The following is a 22,311-nucleotide window of genomic DNA, read 5'->3' on the forward strand; positions in this document are numbered from 1 at the left end:
CCTAGTGTCACAGTTAAAACATGGTATCAACTATATAGATCAATAATGGCTTTAACACATCTGCATTTATTCTACTTGATTTTTTTAAACTAATGCATAGAGCATTGCTCACCCTTAAAAAGAACCTAAAGGTTCCCCCCAAAACTGTGATACAGAGTAAAGAGAAATTCCACAGCCAGCCAGCACCTCACTGGATAGCACTGATTTGAACTCTAGAGAACCTGTTTGTTCCAATGCACTATGTCCCAGGAGACTTGAGATCTATTCCCAGGCCTGCACATGATCTGCTGTGTAACCTCAGGCAGGTCACATCACAATTCTGTGCCTCTGTTTCTCTTGTCTACTTAGACTGTTCCTGCCCCATAGAATTTACAATCTCTTACAATCTGTCTGCACAACGAAGCCTTCCTGGGGACCTTTACCATAATATAAATTATAGAGACCAATGGGGCTCTACCATAATATAAGTCCATTTTTTTTAAACAAATTAGAAATCATTCCAGGTTCTAAACTTACCCCAGAGTTTCTCTGACAATCTTATTTTCCTATTTTTTAAAAAATTTGTTCTCTCACTTGTTGCTTGTGGGGAAAAACACTGAAACAAACAGGCAAAACTGACTATGTAGGGGAAAGAGTGAAAATGAATATCACAAAGTGCTATCAAATGCACAGAGCTGCAAAAAATCTTAGGTGTTTTAACAATGGGAGGTTGAAGAAAGTTCAGAACACTGTGATTTTTAAAACTGATAAGTCCTTTCAAAAACTTACAAGAAAAAAGCTACTAAATATAAAATGGAGTTTACTGTAAGTTTTAATTGATGCAAAGCAGTGATTTTACATTGAATGGCAAAGCACATTTGCCTCAAGATATCCTTAGAGGAAACTCGTATCAATGGAAAATTTTAATCTCCGTGAGTTTTTCTTTCAAAGCTTTTTAAATAAGAAATTCTGTTTTAATTCCATCTTACCCCCACAGCCCCCGAAAGCCCGAAAACACAGCAATGTAATTCTTCAACTTCAGTGACAGCAGCTGCAAATAGAGCAGATAAACCACAAATTCACTTCCTGATGAATGTCATCTTAAAGCAATTTATTGACGCTAGAGACTTTACTTTTCAGAACCTCCCTGACCTCTTCCCTCCTCCTCCTTCCCTAGCAAAAGCCATCCATCAAATCCACAGAATAAAGCTCAAGGAGACTCCTTGACAGTTCACTCAAGCTAATTAATTTAGAGCTCGGTCCTGTTCCTATTCAAACTGGTAGAAAAACTCCCACTGATGCTGCATGGAGTTCTTAGAGCCTGAACCAAATTCCACTGAAGTCAATGGAGAGATTCCTATAAACGTCAATGTGATTCAGATCAGGTCTTTAATGCAAATTTAGAACCTCATTCTGCAAATCCTTATACTCAGTAAGTATTCCTTATGCAAGTAGGGATTACCCACATGAATCACCATTTGCAGGATTGGTCCTTAGACTGTATGAATATATGCTGTAAACACGTTCCTTACTTTCAGCATTAAAGCAATTTTAAGACAGATATAATCGAACCATTGAAGTTTTCACAAACTACTGTATATATCTCTTTAGAAAAGTAAAATATACAGTATCTCTCAAGCATCTATAAGATACTTGAGTATAGAGACGTCTGAATTTATGATGAGAGCAGGTGTTAAACATTCTACCAATGTCCCTCTTAGAAAGAAATACATATATCCCTCATTTTATATCTTCCTTATGAACATCATACGATCTTGCTTTTTATTATTGCAAACAGATAGCTGAAATAGTGATTCAAGAAGCTGAGATTGCTGGAAGTGTTTAAATTTTTTTAAAATTAAACAATATTTTAAACTTTCTGCAGTATTGTTCTTGTATCCCTCATTTCTGAGACTTATCCCCAAATAGTATCCTTCCAATGAGCCTTGGTACTGTTATACAAGCTTGCTGTCTACTTATTGGTGGCTTAGCAAAGCAGGGTACACAGAATGACGACACTGGCATGAGTTCAATTAAACAACAGAACCACATCCATTTATTACTGAAAGAAGGTACAAGGCAGCTCTCCTCCTGCTGCTAGTTTTGTTGGTACAGTCTCTCCCGCACGCATGAAGCTTGCTCGCTCGTTCGTATGCATTCATTCCCTCCCTAAATGTCCTCTCAGAATTAGTTCCAGAGATGAGGGTCCTTTCCCCATAAACGGAACCACAAACCCCTTTAGGGATTGTCCAGGGATGGACCAAACAATGATCAGCCAACCAGCACAGTAACTTGGTTACAGTACCATAGGATGAAGCCGAGAGGAACAGATTTTTCAAAGGGAATCTCTATCCCAGCCTCATATTGGTGAGGGTGAAAATTACACCTTCAGTAATCCCAGCATTTAACTTGTGCGTGTGCCCAGAATCAGGTCCTTGGCCATTCAAATGTTAAGATTTATACTTTCAATTACTGGCATACTAAAACAGACAGTGGAATCATGGGCACAAACAGCATTTGCAAAAATGGTGGAAGCACTTTAAAAACATGTCCTACAATTATCACATACCAGTGTCTTACCTAACACCATATCCAAATGTACAGCACATGGAACTGTTCTAAAGTGCCTCTGTAACTGAAGTCAAATTATTCAATTTCAAAATTCCAGATGGAAGGTTTTATCATTTTATTTTCTTAATTAATCTTTAAATTGCAACAATATTCCTTGCAACGCTTTCTCCACAATAGTGTGTTTACTGCTCATAAAATGGAGAAAATAGATGGTTTTCAAATCCTAGCTTTAAAATGATGGCAATAAAATGGGAGCACGGGGGGAAATAAGCTATTCAAATTACCTCAGAAAACACTACTTCGTTGATCCAGACTATTAAAAGAATCTGAAGTTATTCCATTTGCAGAGACACCCACGTTCAAGCCATGATTCACCCTGATTTCTGGCTGCTAGCCAGTGCTGCTGTTCTAGTTACTCTGACAATGTCAATATCTCAGTGGTCTACCCAGCAAGGTATCTTACCCAGCAAGGCAGTCATTCAAAAATAAATAAATAAACCCACCCACCCACTCCAGGGGAGGTCAATGTAAAAGAAATTCAAGGAAATGGTTTATCAAAAAACCTTGATGGATAATGAAAAACTGCTGAAAGAATAACAAGAATACAATCATTTTAAGCAGCTATTTCTACAGCAGGACACCACTTGACCTCCTTGAATGTCTCTCTGCCATCCTGACAAATATTAATTCTCTACAATATCAGAAAGGTCCATCCTTTCTAAATGTAGCTGGTGCAAAGGCAAGGTTGCTTTTCCTGTCTGAACATCTGTTTGCTGCTGTCTGCATGGACACAAAGCAGATCCATAAAAACCTGACCCAACTACTAATTTTTGCTACAGTTTAAAACAGCTTCCAAATGGGGAATCCTCTTCACCACACGATGAAAATGCACACACTCTGATCACTTGGATAAAAATATGTAAGTAAATAATGCCCCTATTCTGGTATTCTTTGGAGGAAGCCCAAGAATCTTGGACAGTTATTTTTCTTTCCCCCCCCCCTTTTTTTTTTTTTTTTTTTTTTTTTTTTTAAGAATCTCATTATTTTGTGGGGCCTGACATGATTTTTGATCACTGAACTTGTGCCAACAAACTAAGGCCCTGATCCTGCAGAGAAGCATGCGAGCAGGTCTCTGTGCCCATGTTGACCCAGAGGCGTTTGGAGAGGTGCAGGGTTCTGCCTGTACTGTTCTCTCTGCAGTACTGAGCTCTAACTTTATACCTTAAGGACCCAATCTTGCAGACATTTTCTACTGTACACAGTGCTTGCAGGAGTAGGCCCTGACTCTGGACTGCAAGAGTTACTGTCACTCATCAATCAGGTTTTATCTCACAGTAGCATACAGCTTGTGGCTGTGCAGATTGTTAATTTTTTTTTTTCTTCTCCTAGCACACTTTCACTCTGTGATTGGACAAAACACGCCAAGAGAAAGATTAACAGATTGAAACACTACTTAGGATTTGTTAGTATATCTTCTCTGCAAAATGTGTTTAATTATCCTAAAGTCATATCAATCTAGTTTTGTGAGTACAAATTTATCTACATGGCCTTGAAAGTGTTGGAGAAGAAAACTCTTTGTACTACAAACTGTTCAGTAGCCTTAATTTCCATTTTGCCTGAAGCCTTCAAAATTTGAAATTAAGTTCCATTAAGACAGTAAACAACTCTCAGTTACTATAAATGATGATTTATTTGCAGGATAATTGTTTCTGGATAGTTTCTTCGTTATCTCTGTTGATTAAAAGAGACTCAGCAAGTTGATCACTGGCACTTTACAAACCTTAATCAGTGTCACCCAATCGCCCTTAACCTTCACAACATTTTTAAAATTGCTTATGTGCAAATTAAAAATATTAACCTCAAGAGATTCTCTACTTATTTTTCTGGATAGACAGATTTTACTTAGTTCCAGCTCACTGACTCCATAGAGAACTAGTCTTGCAGTGCCTCAATGTTGCAAAATCATCTGTTGTATATCTCCATGATGAAGTTTACTATATTCTAGCTCCTAAGCCCACCTGAATCCATTTCAAACTTTTTTTTATATAACAAGCACCTTGCTAAAAGATGCATAATCCATTGCTTTTCGGATCAATCCTACATATGGATGGGTTTTTCACAAGGAAAAGTAAAGAAATCCTAAAGAAAATCCAGTGCATCCCAATTTGAACAAACCAGTGCTGGACAGCTACATTACTGAGCGCAGGTTTGCTGATGTTTAAAGAAAGGAAAGAACGATCTCATTGTTAAAGCACTGGACTAAGACTTAGAAGAACAGAGTTTAATTCCTACCTCTGTGACAGACTTCCTTAGCCAATACTGTCTCTCTCTGCCCTCATTTTCCTGTACGTAACCTGGGGATGATACTTTCCCAATTTCTCAAGACACTGAGAATAAATTCATTTATGAAATGAACGATCATTAATAAAATGATTTAGTTGGGGTTGGTCCTGCTTTGAGCACAGGTTTGGACTAGATGACCTCCTGAGGTCCCTTCTAACCCTAATCTTCTATGATTTTAATGTCTTCAAGGTGATCAGACACTACATGACGATGGACGCTAGCTATATAAGTTACTTAGATGGATATTGGTTGGCTTGCTTGGGTTCCAAACACTATTGTTCCCAATTTCTCAGGGTGGGAAACCCCACTATTTATGAAGAAAATCATAAAGGAATCTCAAACATAAGATCTTCTACAGAAATAATAAAAGTAGCTGGAACCGGCTGTGAGGTTTGGCTCAAAATTCAGAAACAAACTAACCTGTGCTGATCACCAGCTTGCTACATGGACCATACTACCACGCACTGCAAATTCCACAGTACACTTTGCTGCACACCTGTTTGAAACGGAAATTGTTATCTTTTCAAAGAGGAGTATATGGAACTTACCAGTGTGCAGTAGCAGAGAGCACATGGTAACTTTAGTGTTCGGCAAACCAGTGCAATGTAGATTCACAGCCTGGCTTGCCACACACTAACTCACCATGCAGACCAGTGAAGCAGTAGTGAGCAAGGCTTGGGAAAGATTCCTTTCCCCAGAGTCAACTACTTACATCCCTTTAAGAAGATCAAAATAGAAACATTGATACACACATTTTAAACACTTACTTGATATAATAATTCTGCAAACCACGAACAAATTTACTATTAGAAGAAAAAAACACCTGATCCTTAATGATCTGCTCCTTATCAAGTTGATGGAAATACAGTCATGAGTTGACAGGTCACAAGTTACTAGACTTTAAAGCCCAGCAAATCCAGCAAAGCATTTAATCACATGCTTAACTTTAAGCATGTGAGTAGTCCCACTGACTCCAATGGGGCTACTCCCATGTTTAAAGTATTTTGCTGGAACAGATTCTAAAAGTATATTTTTACAATTACATTAATCTCCCTTTCTCAAATGAAAATTGGCAGTTGCAAATTATTTATAAAGGGCTCCCCTATCTGTCTCTTTCTGGTATTACAAAGCTCCTGCACTTGCTGTTTGGGAGACACCAAGAACCACTATGGTTTGCACAATGCACTATTTTTCTCACTACATTATTATTTTGTAAAACAAATTGTTTATTAAGGGAGTGTGTGCACTTGGGGATGGGAGAAGCCAGATTGTAATTGCAACGACAGGGCAGGGCACCCTTATATGTACACATACAAAATCCAAACCCTGAAAATAGACTGTACAGGTTATTTTCAGGAACAGTAACCATCATTTAGAAAAATGACTCCACAGTGTTTCATTTGTGTTATTTTCCCCTTTCTACTCATGGAGAAGCAAATGTACAGAGACTAAGGTCACACTGGTCAGTAGTAGAGCTGGGAAAAGAACCCAGGACTCCTACCTCCCAAGCCACCTGCGCTAATAACTAGACAATGCTGCCTCTCTTAACAGGGACAGAGTCACATTAGCTTCAGCTCCATTGGAAGTCTAGAAAGTGAGAGAAACAAGTTTGCCACATATATAAAAGTTCAGGTAAAATCTACCCAGGTGTAGATTGCCAACACCTGGCCTATACACCACTTAAGTCTTGCTGCAATTGCAATTAATTTCACGTAAAATGAGCAAGGAAAGAAATGTTTTTCAGGAGGATATTATAGAAAGAGTCAAAACAAAATATGAGACATTAAATATTTAAGAAAAAGAATGGAAACAGATGGCAGCTCAAAGGCTTCTATTTTACATCACACTGAGGTTATCTGAGATTTGCATTTAACAAGTTGACAGCCTCTATTTGTATTGTATATTGAATGCATCTGATCAGCCTTTTTAAAAATCTTTTTCCTGAGGAAGGTTAGAGCTCATCTCGTTTCCTTTTCTCCTTTTTAAACTCCACTTGTTTTATAACAGATAGATATTGAAATACTGCCAGTTCTACAATGACTATGGAAGTTTTTTTTTAAACTTACATCCCCATACATTTAGCCAAAATTCCAAGCCTATCAGAATTCTGAGAATGCAGTCTTGCTTTCCTGTTGATTGGAGTGTGATGTTGCAACACACACAACTAGGAACAGTGGCCCACTGGCTTCACTGGGATTACTCAGAGCAGTAAATCCTGTATTTGGTAGTAAGCAAATGCAGAACTGACCTATGCTAATGAAAGAAGTGAAGAAAGGTGAAGTCACTAGGATCCTACGGAAACCAGGAATTTGAACAAAATAAATACAGAGCTCACGGTGAGAGGCTGACAACACACAAATGGGTCTTTTTTAAAGGTAACAAACACAGGTTATGAATAAGATTTGTTAATACTTTTATGGAAAGTCCTTGTATGTTAATAAATGACAAAATATTTTTGTTAAAGAAATCACTCTGAAGACCTAGAGAAATTAACTCAGAATAACATGTCCACAGAACTTTATGCCATCCTACAGAATTCTATAGCAGTGATATAATTATTCACTAAATTCTACAGGACTTTCGCATAAGCACCAAAACACCTGTACTGAAAAAACAGAACTCTACCCATGACAACAATGCAACAACTTTTTGGCTCAAAAAGCACATTACTTATTTTTCCCTTTACATTTCAGAGATTGAAAATTACACTGCCTATTCCTTTCTGGATCACAGTCAATCAAACTATTAACAGTACAACAGACCAGGTATATCTTTAAGGTCCAATATATCATGAAACATCAGATCTAGGTATGAACATCTCACGTTACTGGAAATCTAACAATCTCATTAATTTTATCTCACTAGATGCTAGAGTTAGGGATTAATACTTTATATCATTTGTTCTGGGATTCCAGGTTTTCAGATACAAAGCATTGGTTTCTAGCAGCACCTAAAACAAGATAGCAACAGTTACATCAAAAATCAGAGTAGTGGAAGAAGAACCAAAATGGTTATCAATATAGTGTGATTTTATGGCACCATATCCCATTATCTGCCAAGGCTAAAAAACGCTTTGGTGGACCAGTATAAACGCTTGCAGGACCAGTAACCTTTGCAAGGTCAGTGCCAGTGTTCAGAAGTTTTGATCCCAGTGTTTTCATATCTTATAGCAATAATAATGATCATGGGGATGAGGCATTTCCAGACAGCTGGTGAATCCTAACTCTACCCATCCTGTAGTTATTTGCCAGAAATTAATGTCCTCTCAGATGGTCATTATTATTCTTGTAAACCCAATGTATGTGCTACAGCATGTTCCATTTGATTGATATTATATATGGTTTGCTCAGGGAAAATTCTTGTGCCTCATACAGTGTGCATGCTTCAAGAACACCTTGTCTTACCACCTGTATATCTCCTGCTTCAGAAACGTAACTCCAGAAATAAGTGGGATAAAGAGAATGCATTCCTAGTGGTACCAAAAAAACATAAAATGTTTTAAAGAGACTGAAAGCCCAACTGAGCACTGGGAATCTTTAATCTCATTCAGGTTGCTTAAAAGATGTTGGAACAGTACCACTCTGCTACTATTTCTCAGGACAGTCAGCCTTACAGCCTCTCTTTTAAAAAAGCCTTTGTAAACACGTTCAAACTGAAAATTATTTTTACCATGTCCATCTGCCCTAATCTTTGTAGGACCTTTAAGGTCTGCTGCCATACACTTATTTCAAGCAATCCCCAGGTAAAGGGAAATGCATTTGTATGCAGACAGTAAACAATGCTTGTATTGAAGTCTGTACTGCTTCTCTATAGCTTTCATCTTCTAATATTTAAGGTCAATGACATCAAAGAACCAAAAATAACTTGATTCTCATTCTACAGAAAACAAATGGTTATTAAAGGCCCTGAGTTGTCCACTCGCATTTCATATAGTTTGAATAGATTTAAAGTATTACTGAGCACTGATCTTGTCAAGCCCCTTTGGAAATGCCAGAAAAGAATATCTACTATATAAGTCTTTTGGGTCAGATTTTCAGAAGAGCCTAGCAGTCAGAACTCCCAAGTGAAGTCATGGGGGCTGCAGGTGTTCAGCACCTTTCAAAATCAGGTGACACAATCACAAATTCAACAGAAACCAAAAGGGAATCCTTTTAGATTTTGGTCATATTACATCTCATTTTGAGCTTGTACCAACCCTCAACCCTTAGATGATCAAGAAATTTAAGACTGTGTCCTCCCTCCCATCTCAAAAGAAAAGAACAAGCCTCTCTCTCAAAATAAAGTGTCTCCCATCTCCTTAATACACCCACATTCCTGTCTTCAAAAGGCTGATTCATTCTACCTGCCAGATCACTCATTCCCCACATGCACCAACCTGCACTGTGGACCTGGCCTCATCTCATAAATTCTGGCTTCTAGCCTAAAAAAAGAACTGCTAGAGACAGGTTACACCGGGAATGCAAGCTCAGAACATAGGACCGGAGCACGCACCACTCAAGTGAATGGGAGTTTCGGAACTGTCACCCCATAGGAATAGGGTTGGGGACACAGAGGATTTCTGGCAGTTGGGAGAGTCAGGAGTTACCTCTCAATAGCCAGAAAACTTGTCTGATCACCAGTACAGCCCCTATTAGTGGACCCTCCCGACCCCAACCCCTCCAAAAAATCACTAGAAAATAGCTATTTCTGTAGGAGTTAAAATGGCAAGAGTGCAACAGTGACCAATGTCAGAGTCATGGGTATAATTCTTCTGTTGGAATATTTACTCCAAAGCAGGAAATTCATGTTTTCTAGTTTCAAACATTACTACTAACACTCTAATCACATCCAAAGGTTTTTGCTAGAGAAAGCAGGATTTATTGAATAGCACACAGGACTGTGAGTTAAGGATTCTTGGTTCAATTCCCGGCTCTACCAGACTTCCTGTTTGACACTGGGCAAATCACAGTAGGCCTGTTCTGCTGAGCACCCACAATTCCCACTGACTTCAACTGGCATTTCAGATGCTCAGCATATCTGGAAGCAAGACCCTTAACCTCTCTCTCTGCCTTCGTTTCCCTATTTCCATAACGGACACAATAACAATTTCCTACAGGACCTCAGAGCAATGTTGTGCGACTCAATGTGTGTACAGCACAGAGGTCACTGGATAAAAGATGAATGCACTACATAAGTAAGTTATCTTGTGATCTTCCTGTAAACCTTTTGCTTCCCCTTCCCCTCCACCGGTTATGCCTAAAACTAGCATGTAAGCTCCTCAAGGTAGGGATCATGGCCACAATTCTGCAGTGCAATTCACACAAATGGCCCGCTGCGTTCATGCTGAAAGCCAAACGCAACAGGTCTCCATGACGACGAAGCAGTCCACTTCCAGAGAACAAAATGCAGGACCAAGGCCCACGTCTTTTTATTTGCACCTAATTTATTTTGGGGCACTATATACCAAATAAAGTGTTCTGTTCTTGTTTAGTTTGGGGAAATAATTACAAAAGGCACCCACATAGCCAGCAAGCATCATAAACAAACAATCCGCTTTTATTCCCATGTTTATTTCTGTTTGGCGTGCACTAGAGAACTGATAAGATCAAGAAATTTATTTCTCTGCTAATTAATGCCCTACTGGAAGTGTAATTTATGCATTGTTAATAATTTATGGATAACTCCCATTTCTCTGCCATCAACCTCCATTATATTTAAGCTTCTGTCCAATAGCTTCTGGCTATTTCATCTCTCTTCCCTTTTCTCCATAAGTTTGCAGACAGTTTTGATGGTGATTCCTAGCTGGTCACCTAGTACTGCCACTTCCTCTTAGTTTCCAGACACTAAACTGCATGAAAAGCAGCTAAGAATAAGCATTCAGTACTTTCATAACATTGCTTGTCTATGTCAAATTATTACTAGAATCTGATGCAATTGCCACTGGATGTGATGTGAGGATAAATTCAATTGGAGGGCAATGTGTCCACAAGACAGTCTCTCTCTATTAACATGTGGCCCACCTTTGTTAAAAGCATAAGAACGACTGATAACCCCAATATGAAACTTTCAAAACTATCATTCTCAGCAGCATCGTTCAACAGCAAATTCCACACAGTAATTATGCCTGGCACAAAGTGTTATTTCCTTATCCATTTAAACTTTGTTACCTTTTAATTCTGAATGCCCTCTTTTCCAGGATGGGGGCAAAATAAATAGGAGTGGCTGCACGGTCTTCATAACATGCATTATTTTATATATCGTACATCTAGCCTATCCAAACTAAGTGGCACTTGTGTTAAACTGGAGTGGGCAGCCACAATGCTAAGGTCTTAACCTAGTACCAAATATGTGGATCTCAGTGACCTTTACTAAGCTGTAAAATTCAACTTTATAGAAGGGGAAACTGAGGCACCGGACTGACACACAGAATTCCAGTGACAGGTAAAGTAGCAGAATCTTGACCCCTGAGCTAGCGCCCACTCCACTAGACCACAGTGCCTTCTTAGTCTTTTTAATACCTCACTCCTAACTTGTTTAACATGAAGAGTTACAAGAAGTGAATTTCAGTCCCTATGGTGCAGGAAATACTGTTTAGGAGACGGGAACCCCAAAGAAATCAGACTGCTGATGACTTCAGTAATCAAAGTTTTACTATCTATTACAATAAAGTGTTTTTAAAATGCAGGCTTCCAGGAGCCATTAAACTTCTGCTTCACTAAACTACTTAAGAAAGAAAGTACAAGAGAGAAATAGATTCTATACTGTGCTAAATTAAGGGCAGCTGTTATGTTCCAGCTTTCTGACAGCTTTGATTTCTGCCCTTCCCTTTCCTCTTAAAAGTTAAGTGCAGAGATGACAAATATTCACTATCACCCATTTTTCATAAATTTGGGTAGAAAAGGATTTTTCTCTCCTGAGCCAGCAGTGACCAAAAGGTCTAAAGTTGCAATACCTGAACACCCAGTGCCTCCCATCAATCAGGAGAGCCCCTCCGGCTGATTAAGGAACAGGATCCATGAGTTCCAAAGAAAATTACTTCTGATAGAAGATAGTAGCTATGCTACAGGCCATCAAGGGCTAAGATGGGGAGGAGAGTGTAAAACCTGGGGAATTGAAGAGAAACTCAGTGCTTCAAGAAGGACACAAAGCCGTTCATTAGCAGAGATCGATATTTTAATTTTCCTACAGTAGCAAAATACACTACAGCCACATGAAATGTGGTTTTTGAGGTTAGATTTCAGAAGTGGGTCAACAGATGGAGTCACGCATTTTGTGACTTCTGACAAATTAGGAGTGGCGTATACAAGCTTAATTAGAGAATATCTTGGCTTTTAAATAATCTATAGCTGTCTGCCCTCCAGAAACACCTGGGGAGGTAAGCTGGCCATCTTTCAGTGCTACTGAACACCTATAGTTAGAGATATACAAAGGACCTCCTCTTCACCCCAGTGATCCTCACTGAGCTATTCAAGAGCCTTCAACAATTGGCTACCAAATGTCCTTCAGTAAAAAGGTGGATTTAGTACTTCCCTCACTAAAGTTTTTTCAATCTTCAGCTTCATTTTCAGAAGAGACGCTAAGGACCGGATCCAAAATGGAAAGTCTCTTATCAACTTTAATGGGCTTCTGATCTACGAGAACAGCTGAAATGTTAAAGAGGTTAGACTTATCCACATGCTTAAATTGCATTCCTAAGCATTACTAGGCTTCATTTAAATCAAAGGCAGACAAAGTCCTCTTGATCCTAAGATGTCAAAAGGCTCCTCAACATTCAGTGAAGTAAATGGGTGCTGAGTCCTTCTTCAAAAGGACCAAGTCCAAAAGTTGTTACACTGTTTGTACAGTGAATAATCTTGAATTAACCTTCTTCTCTCTCCACATAATTGAAGCATCATTACTTAGTGCAGTATTCTAGGCATCCTTTTAAAACAAAATTAGTTAATTTCTCTAGGTTGTTTTTTAATGTGGAGAATTCTGCATTTTAAACAAAAACATTTTTGTTTCAAATCCATAAAGCAACTGAATGTCAGTTAAATCTATCCTTACCACAAAATAATTCCACACTGGAAAAAACAAACACTTCTGGATGAACTGGAATAGAAAATTCTTAAAAGGAATTAGTCATCTCAGCACCCCTGCAAGGTAGGGTAAGGGAAGTATTACCATCCCCATTTTACAGATGGGAAAACTGAAGCACAGAAAGTTTAAGTAATTTACCTAAGGCTACAACAGTCCTGAGTTCAAATTGCTAGCACACACCTAGGATAATACATAGTCATCCTCCAGATTAAAGGACCCAATCCTGCAAAATGCTGAGCATAAAGGGTCTGATCTTCCCAGGATGGGCTCAACATCTGAAATGATTGATTTTGCCATGAACAAAAGTCCTGATCCTGCCAGGGGCTGAGCATCTTCAACTCCCACTAAAGTCAGGCACTTGGAACTTGGCCAGGATCAGGCTCAAAATTAGCAGAAACTCAGCACCAAAAAGAATGGGATAGAATTAGAGAATCAAATATGGCAATCAAGAAAGGCCACAAAGTTTTAATTTTAGGAGCACAACAAGAACGGTTTAAGTTTTCACCATTTATCTTCCTCATTGAAATTACAGTCACAGGAATGGCTTACTGTTGTGCCGGTCTTTATTACCCTTTCAGCTTTTGTCACAGAAACTTATCAACGGAACTGAAATGCCCAGCATAGTCTGTGAAAAACAATAGCATGCTGTACACAGGACATTTTATAAAAGAGAAGGAAGTATGAACCGTTAAAAGCTGGAAAGCATCTCTGAACTGATAGCACTTTGCCATCATGCTGAGACAGCGTTCTCTGGAAAAATTAATAATTTATATTTTGATTCCCACTACAAAGGTTACAGAGACTTAGAGGAGAGACAGGGATCAGCCACTGAATAGGTCACAGTATTGGATACAGTTTGCTATGATCTTTCCCTGACACACAACAAGGGTTAGAGCCCTAGAGTTTTATTTTCATAATAAAAAAAGATCAATCCACATTTAGAATATCTACATAAAATGATGTTGCTCAACTACATAACACTTCTAGACTGGATCATATTGGCTAACTATACCACTAATTAAAACCATCTGAACATATCATGGAACCTCATGCTTTAACAGAAACTAAGAACAGACTAAAAAAACCACAAGGAGACAGTCAGTATTATTTGAACTATTGCCAGAATCATTTAGCCCTCAAATCATGCAAACTACTACGTACATACATAACTTTACTTCCATAAACAGTCTCAATTGATTGTAATAGGAATATTCACATGAGTAAAGTTATACATGCGCTAAATGTTTCCAGGTTCAAAGCCTTAAAATTTTAGATGATAAAATCCTGAAGACAGGGGCTGTCACTTGTGTTTGAAAAATATCACATCCACCCACAATAATGTTGAATATTAAAACATAATAAGAAGGCACAATCACACAATTCTGACATTCAAGAATCTAGTTTCAAGACTAGGTTAAGGATGAAAACCAAATGGGAATAAGGTTTTGTTTCACATGCTGAATCTTTCCTTTTCCCCCCATTTACTAAGGAAGTAACTGACAATGCTGTTTTACTTTTTTAGCAGTGAAGAGCTGAAGTTGTCTCAATATCTGTTCCTGCCTTATGTCAGGTACAGAGTGTACTCATCAGCTGGTTTTTTGAAATGAAATGATAAGTACTAAAATATCAAAAATGATGTGTAGTGATCAATCCCAATCCCATTCCCATTCAAGTCAACAGGATCACTATTTAGCTTGGGTGTGGGTAAACAGGTTCAGGTTTTTAATCTCAGTGGGTTGGGAACAATAAACATTGATTTTGTTTGAATTTATTGAAAGCTGGATTGTATATGGGACTATTCCCTTATATAGGTGCACATTTCAAAAAGCAGATCTAAACAAATAATGGGTTTGGCTTCATAAATTCTACAAATAATGAATGTAGTCAGAGGGAAATCCTTTGGGCTAAATGCACATGAAGTGACCTTCACTGGGCCTTATTCTGTCATCTGCAAATAAACACCTGATACCAGGAACAAATAGGAACACTCTCAGATCATAATAGTGGAAGAAGAGCCACATCAAAGCCCTTGCCAGCATTGCCAATTCTTCTGCTGATGCTCATCTACTGTAATGAGGGAGGCACTTTGTCGTTTCAGTGCACTCTCCTGATAGTGCCACTCAAGGCTCTTACTGGAACCTGTGCACCCAAGCAAAGAAAATCAATTTCCTGACATAAGGTAAGGGTCTGTTGGGAAAAGAGTCACAAATTTCAGCTTCCTACGTGATTCTGGAGCTTTGGAAATGAAAAAGGAGCCATTCCACCAAGAAATCACCAGTGTGGAACAGAATCCAGAGCGTCATAAGTTTACCAGGCCTGCAAGCTGAGTGCTCCACTTGTATCATTTTAACGAGGAAAGGAGGTGAAGATAGCTTTTTTAGAAAATACCTGTCATATATTCCAAAGGCAAAGATATCTTCAGAAGTATTTTTCTTTTTCTCTATATCACTCCTGCCCTTAGATAGGGTACAGACTGTAATCATCAGCAGCTGGATTTTGAAATGAAAAGATAAATACCAAAATACCAAAAAGAATCTGCAGGGATCATTCCCATTCTCATCAAGCCAACAGAATCAATGTTTGGCTCAGGTGTGGGTGAACAGTTAAGGGTTCAGAAATATCTTCAGATTTTTCTTTTATAAGCCACAGAGAGAAAGTCATCCATTATAGGGTTAATTTAGTGATACACAGAAAGGGGATCACTCTATCACAGGGGGGAAAATCATCTAAACTCTTTCAATGTAGTGGCAGAATTTTAGCAATGGACTCTTGCCTCCCATCACAATGCTGCATTAGCGTATTAGAACCAGGAAGCAAAGATGCCTATGAACAGACCTGTCTCTTTATAAAGAGTGAAATACATATGGGAAAACAATCACAGACGAGTAAACTAAATTAGAATTTCAACTGTAATAATCTAAGAGGTTAATTAATTTATGCAGCAGATTATTTTAAATACATCATTTAACATGACTACATCCCCTTAACAATGACAAATATTTATTTTGATTCCTGAAACTAACAAAAATATCTTAGGCTGACAAAATACATTGATCTGCTGACAATGACTGAGGGTGCAGTTATGACTAAATAAATGTACACCAAAACATGAAAGCAGACATGCAACTTAGTTTACGTACTTTATTTTTAAACTTCTTCCAAATTTGGAGAAGGCATGAAGCCATGGTTTTATGGCAGGTCACTCTCTCCCGCATGCTTGCCTCATTTATTTATCTATTCTATACAGATTTTTATACCACGCTCATCACTGTAGTATCTGAATGCCTTTCATTAGTGCATTAAGCCACATGGCTATACATCTATCACATTATTTGTTCTCTCATCTACTAACATTCATTCCCACCATAACCTAGCCATCTCCTACAGACGCACTCCCAATTACAGGTAGGATCAACAATGACCGAGTCATTCGAAGGACTGAATCGTGCAGTTTTATTTTATCTTTCTAATTATAAAAAGAAAAAAAATTATAAAAGCTTTGCAGAGATGAACCCAATAAGTCACTGCCCCTTGGCTTTCAGAGTTATAGGACATAAGGATTCCCTTTTAGAATACACATGGAGAGATTCACATTCATTACTTTTACAAATGATGTAAGCAAGGACAAATTTCAGCAGCTCCTCTAAATTTGTTCATTTCTTCCTCTCTCCACAATCAATTACTTTCCCCACTATCTTCCACAACTCCAGCTACCCCCTCTTCCATCCCTCTCGTTCATTCCATCCAAAATGCAACTAAGATCTTCATTTATTACATCTCTGACCAACTCTCCCTCAAAACCACCAACCAGCAGTGCTTGCTTCTCCTCTTCCACAAAAGGTCAATGTCCTCTTTCTCACCTCCCAGGCTCTCCGTAAAATTCTCCTCTCATCTTCGTTAACCATCCATCTCCTCTTAAAGCTCTCCAGCTCTCTGCACTCCTCATTTCCATCTGTTCAGCTCTCAACCACCTATTTCATTTGTGATTTTGGGTGAGATATTCAAAAGCTCTCAATCAAGGTTCACAGAGCCCAGATCAACTGATTTGTGATGGTGAGGTTAACACTACAGGGCTAAAAATAGCTGTGTTAATGTTTGAGCTCAGGGCTGGAGCCCAGGCTTTGAAACCTGGTGAGAGGGGTGAGTCTGGGAAAGTGCCTCACTTTTGGGACCCTCTAATTTATGGTACCTTTCCACTCTAAACTTAACTGCCTAAATCTAATTCAAAACATATTTATTAGCAAAGAAATATGGAAACCCCTCACTGCACTGGTGACTCGTTTCCCAGTGTCACTGGTGGGTTTGTGGACTCTCCCCTCAGCTAATTCACAACTAGGCTCTGCATCTGTGCCATTAAGCATTCATATGCAAGCACAGAGTCTTCTCTCATCTGTTACCATAACAGCCGTGAAGTAGCATAACATGCTAGTAACAAAAGACTTTTATAGGTAGAAGAGTAGGAGCTGTCAACAGCAATGACCTCAACCTCAAAGTGGATATCCAGCAGATCAACAACAAGAAATTCTGAGTTTCAGAAAGTGCACTACAAAATTTTTTTTTCTCCTTTGCAAAAAAAAAAAAAAAAAAAAAAATGTACGATTAACCAAACGCAGCTTCTCTCAAACCAAATCCAGCAGCATATCTGGATAGGATGTTGATTGTGAATTTCAGCTTTGCAACAGGAAACTTAACACTTACACTGCTCATGTTTTTCAAAGCTGAAGGGCTCTTCTGGAGAGTAATAGACAAGTTATACTTACAATGTGACCCCTGTTTAAGAAAGTCTTCTCTTCAAGCTCTACCTACCAACTTTTTCTCTCCCTCGTGTGTAGGGGTGAGGAGGGGGGTTATTTGTGACCAATTTAATTCTCCTCTCTTCTCCCCTCCCTCAGCTCAAGTGTTCAATGTTTATAATTACTCTCTGAAAGAATGTGAATTCCTGTGGCAAAAAATAAGAAAGTGCACTTAACTGTAAAATTAGAGGATTCAGAAAATGTCTAAATCCAGGAGTGGGGGGATATCAATTTTAAGTGCAGAGGACACAGTGAGACACCTAATTAAAATTTTCCTACTGTTTTCTGTAAGCAACACAGTTCAGATGCCCAAAAAATGGATCAAAATATGCACCTTGGGGGATGTTAAGATTATACAATTCCACCTCTCAATCTGAATGACTGTTCATTCTCTGCCACATAACTGAAAAAAGACCTACTACAGTCAACAGAAGCATTACAATCAGAGACTGAAGAGTGAAAAGCCAAAGTTCAACCATTTAGACTTCATAAAGAGAAAGAAGAGGGAAAGCAAACTAGAGAAATTTGTTCTTAAAAAGCAAGGCCTATTAGAAGTTTAGGACATAATTTCACAAACAAATGAACTCCCCAAATTTTAGAAAGATAGAATTGGTTATTTTGAGCAAAAATTATTGAAGTGAAATAGTCGATTTGCAGATTCTGAAAGTTTAATGTCTAGAATAAAATAGTAAATGTCTCCTGAATTGTATTTATACACCAATTAAAAAAACATCTTTTGTCTTGTAGGCAAGGATCCTGTATTATCTTTCTTCTTGTTTTGTATGTTATTTACACAACAGACTAGGCTGAATACCTACAGAGGCAGATCTCAGAGTGCTTTGCAAAGATGGATAAGTATTTTTATTTCCATTTTATAGCAGTAGGAAGGTCTGTGGCTCACGCATTGAGCTCTTTCTCCCACACTACTGTCAAGCACCCGACTGACTGACTTCATCATGTTTCCTTTTGTCAAGATGTTGTATGGATATATTGGATATAAACTGGCCACCAGGAAGTTTAGACTTGAAATTAGACGCAGGTTTCTAACCATCAGAGGAGTGAAGTTCTGGAATAGCCTTCCAAGAAGAGCAGCTGGGGAAAATCCTAGAAGATTTCAAAACTGAGCTTGATAAATTTATGGAGGAATGGTATGATGGGTCAGCCTAGTTTGGCAATTGACTGATCTTTCACTACTGGTGGTAGATATGCCAATGGCCTGTGAAGGGATGTTAGATGGGCTGCGTTCTGAGTTATTACAGAGAATTCTTTCTTGGGTGTCTGACTGATGAGTCTTGCCCACATGCTCAGGGTTTAACTGATCACCATATTTGGGGTCAGGAAGGAATTTTTTTCCCAGGGCAGACTGGCAAAGGATCTCGGGGGTTTTCACCTTCCTCTGTAGTATGGGGCATGGCTCACTTGCTGGTGGATTCTCTGTACCTTAAAGTCTTTAAAGCATGATTTGAGGACTTTAATAACTCAATCATAGGTTAGGGGTCTATTACAGGAGTGGGTGGGTGAGGTTCTGTGGCCTGCGTTGTTCAGGAGTTCAGACTAGATGATCATATTAGTCCCTTCTGATCTTGGAGTCTATGGCCATACCATACCAAAATAAGCCACAAAGAGGTTAATTGACTTGCCCAAACTCATACGGACTTAGTGGGCAGAACTACAAATAGAACTCTCTTTTGTAGATAACCAGCCTGATTTCCTATCTATTGCCTCTCATGATCTATCTCATGTACCCATACTCAAGTCTAGCAGTTATCCTAAAAAAAGAAAGTCCTAAGGCATTTTTGTTAATTTCTAAACCAAGGTCTTTAATCTCTTTCTAATCCTACTAGTGCTAAATTTTAGACTGTCCAAGAGGTTACATTTTAAACCCTATCGCTCATCAGGAATATTCATAGACAGAATAATCCAATCAAATCCCGATGGGTGTTAATATGTTTAATAATCCCATCCGAAATGTTCAACATGCCTTTACTCCCAGTTCAGCACTAGAAAAATTCCCCTTTTCTAACTCTACTTCCACATAATAGAAAAAATGTCATGTCCTGAATTTAATTATTCTCCATTTATTTCAATTTTTAAACAAATTGAAAGTATCTTTCCAGTCTGCATGCCTTTAACAGATTATGAATTCATCAGAATCACCACATTATGCAGAATGTATAACCACGCACTAAATATAAATGGTATTCTTTATGGTGAAAACCTTAGATAGTACCTTTGTACATCAGAGTAAAGGGCTATATTCTATCCAGAAATAGACAGGACCAGAGTCTCTGCTGGTTTAAAGTGGTTTAGCTCTACTAAAATCCATAGAACTATAATGATTTACACCAGGTGAACTCTGGCTCATGAATCAGCCTTCACTAGTTCGGTTACTTCCGCAGGCTGGGAACAGAAATGTGACTCCATACCCTTTTCCATAATTCTCACCAACTGAGTAACTGAGAACAACACTCTTTGGAGTGCTGTGTCTAGCAAGCAGAAAGAGACAAATGCCTCAAACTTCAGTTTAGTATCTGGAAGCAACAAATTCCACATGTTCTGACATGGGAGCATCTGTTTCCTTTGGGTGTTATTTCTACTCCACCATTATTAAATATATGCTCGGGGAAACAAGGCAGGACACTGCTCATTTTACCATTTCTTTTTCTGCAATCTTTTGATCACAATACATCCCATTCTTGCTACGCTTCTCTTTGGCATGGGAGACATATCCAGATATAGCCACTGGAGAGCAGTGAAGGAAGAAAGATGAAGATAGTCATCACCCAATTACAGAAAAATTGGATAGTTTGGATTGTAGATATAGAAGATGTGCTCAACTAACACTTCTATCATTGTGCCATTTGCCCACACACTTATTCCCTGACACTACAGAGCATTTGCAGGCAGCCACGCTGAATCTCAACCACTACAACGCTGGTAATAAAGTACATCGACATGCAGCACTTTCTACATTCCTTCCAACAACGTACAGTAATGGTTGCTGATAATCTCAGTGCATTCTACATTCCTCCTATTGCTTAATTATGCTACTTCTCAACACTATAGCTAATGACACAGCAGAGAAGGGAAATCTAAAGAAACTATCTTAAAGACAGACATAAATGAGTGATAAAGCATCATATCAGGCAAAGCACTTTCACACTTCTGCCCATGTACTGTTGGTAGTACTACCGTCAATGTTAGAACATAAGAACAGCCACACTGGGCCAGACCAATGGTCCATCGAGCTCAGTATCCTGTCTTCCAACAGTTCCCAATGCCAAAAGTTCAATCAAGATGCCATTCTTAAACTATTAGAAATTATGTGCAGACTTCACCAGTGCCATGGAAAAAGCCATTTTTAATATTAACATTTTCCAAATATCATAAATGTTATAATATTAGCACCCTCCATCTGAGAATCACAAAACCCTTTGCAGATATTAACTAAATGAGCATCACAATCCTATCCTCCCAGCTCACGGAATGATTTACAGATGAGAACACTGAGGCAAAGAGGGTTTAAGTGACTTTCCTAAGACCAAGCAAAGCAAGGCAATGCCAAGGTCAGGAATATAACCTATATTACCTAACTTCCAGTTCAATGCTTGAACCAGCATAACCTTCCTTATTTACGAGCATGTACAGATCTGTTTAGGCATATTTTGTGGAAGCAGCTTTTTAAGCCATAAAGCAGTATTATTTGCTTCTGCATCAAAAGGCCGGAATAGGCAAATTTCAGTGCATGATTACAAGTAATGTATAAAAATATGTTTGGCTATAGCTCATCAGCATTTATTAAAGCACTAACAACACGCTCACTACTATATCAAAACATTTAATTTTTAACTTTTGTATAAAAATTAAATACATACCTGCTCAGAGTGATGTTTAATAACTGCTCTTCGCATTTCAGTACAGAGCAAAAGTTGCAGCCTGTTTGCATACTATTATTTCTAAAATAGAACACACGCAGACATTTGAATTTAGGTGCCTAACTTTAGTCTCCACTCCCAAGTTTGAACATTTTAGCCAGTACCTCAGAAATCATGATAATCTTATCTACAAAGGGTCAGAAACTTCAACCTTTTTGCTGCATATAGCACATTACTCACACAAAAGCATATTAAATACCACATTTTATTTCCAAGTGCCCTACCCGGACAGTTCCCCTGCTTCTAACTGGATTACTCATGCGGTTTCAGTTACAGTATGCATCAGAGCACTGAACTAGATTAATATTAATAGGCAATGGCACTCAAAACATTGTCACATTAGAGTAATGTTCCAAACACTGCTCAGCAGAAAATGTTGAAGTCTATATTCAAGTGTAATAATTAAAATGGTTCAGCATAGCAGAAAACTCAACTTATACAGCACGTATCCAGAATTCAAATAAGTGCAACACGTATTTCAAAGAACTAAAATATTTATTCTTAACATTCAGTCCTACAAGTTTCTTTTCTGTCATCAAACATTCAGCTCATCACCTAGTGTTCACTTGATGCTACTGGAAGTGAATAGACCGTATTTTGTTAAATTATTCATAGGCCAATATTGAAAGGTT

General features: G+C 38.4%; 1 protein-coding gene across 1 annotated transcript in view; it reads right to left on the minus strand.

The window, feature by feature from the left end:
• The window catches only part of ARHGAP32 (Rho GTPase activating protein 32), a 316,253-nt gene extending 294,503 nt beyond the window's left edge, over positions 1-21,750 (minus strand). Inside the window, exon 1 of the mRNA XM_067563763.1 lies at positions 21,620-21,750. Within this exon, the coding sequence (XP_067419864.1) occupies positions 21,620-21,690 (71 nt within the window). The 5' untranslated portion in view covers positions 21,691-21,750. The remainder of the gene's footprint in view (positions 1-21,619) is intronic.
• Between the last annotated feature and the right edge of the window lie 561 nt (positions 21,751-22,311).

The sequence above is a fragment of the Emydura macquarii genome, unplaced genomic scaffold (assembly GCF_026122565.2).
Source record: "Emydura macquarii macquarii isolate MOO-44397 ecotype Brisbane River unplaced genomic scaffold, CSIRO-AGI_Emac_v2 contig_312, whole genome shotgun sequence".
In the NCBI taxonomy this organism is placed as follows: domain Eukaryota; kingdom Metazoa; phylum Chordata; order Testudines; family Chelidae; genus Emydura; species Emydura macquarii.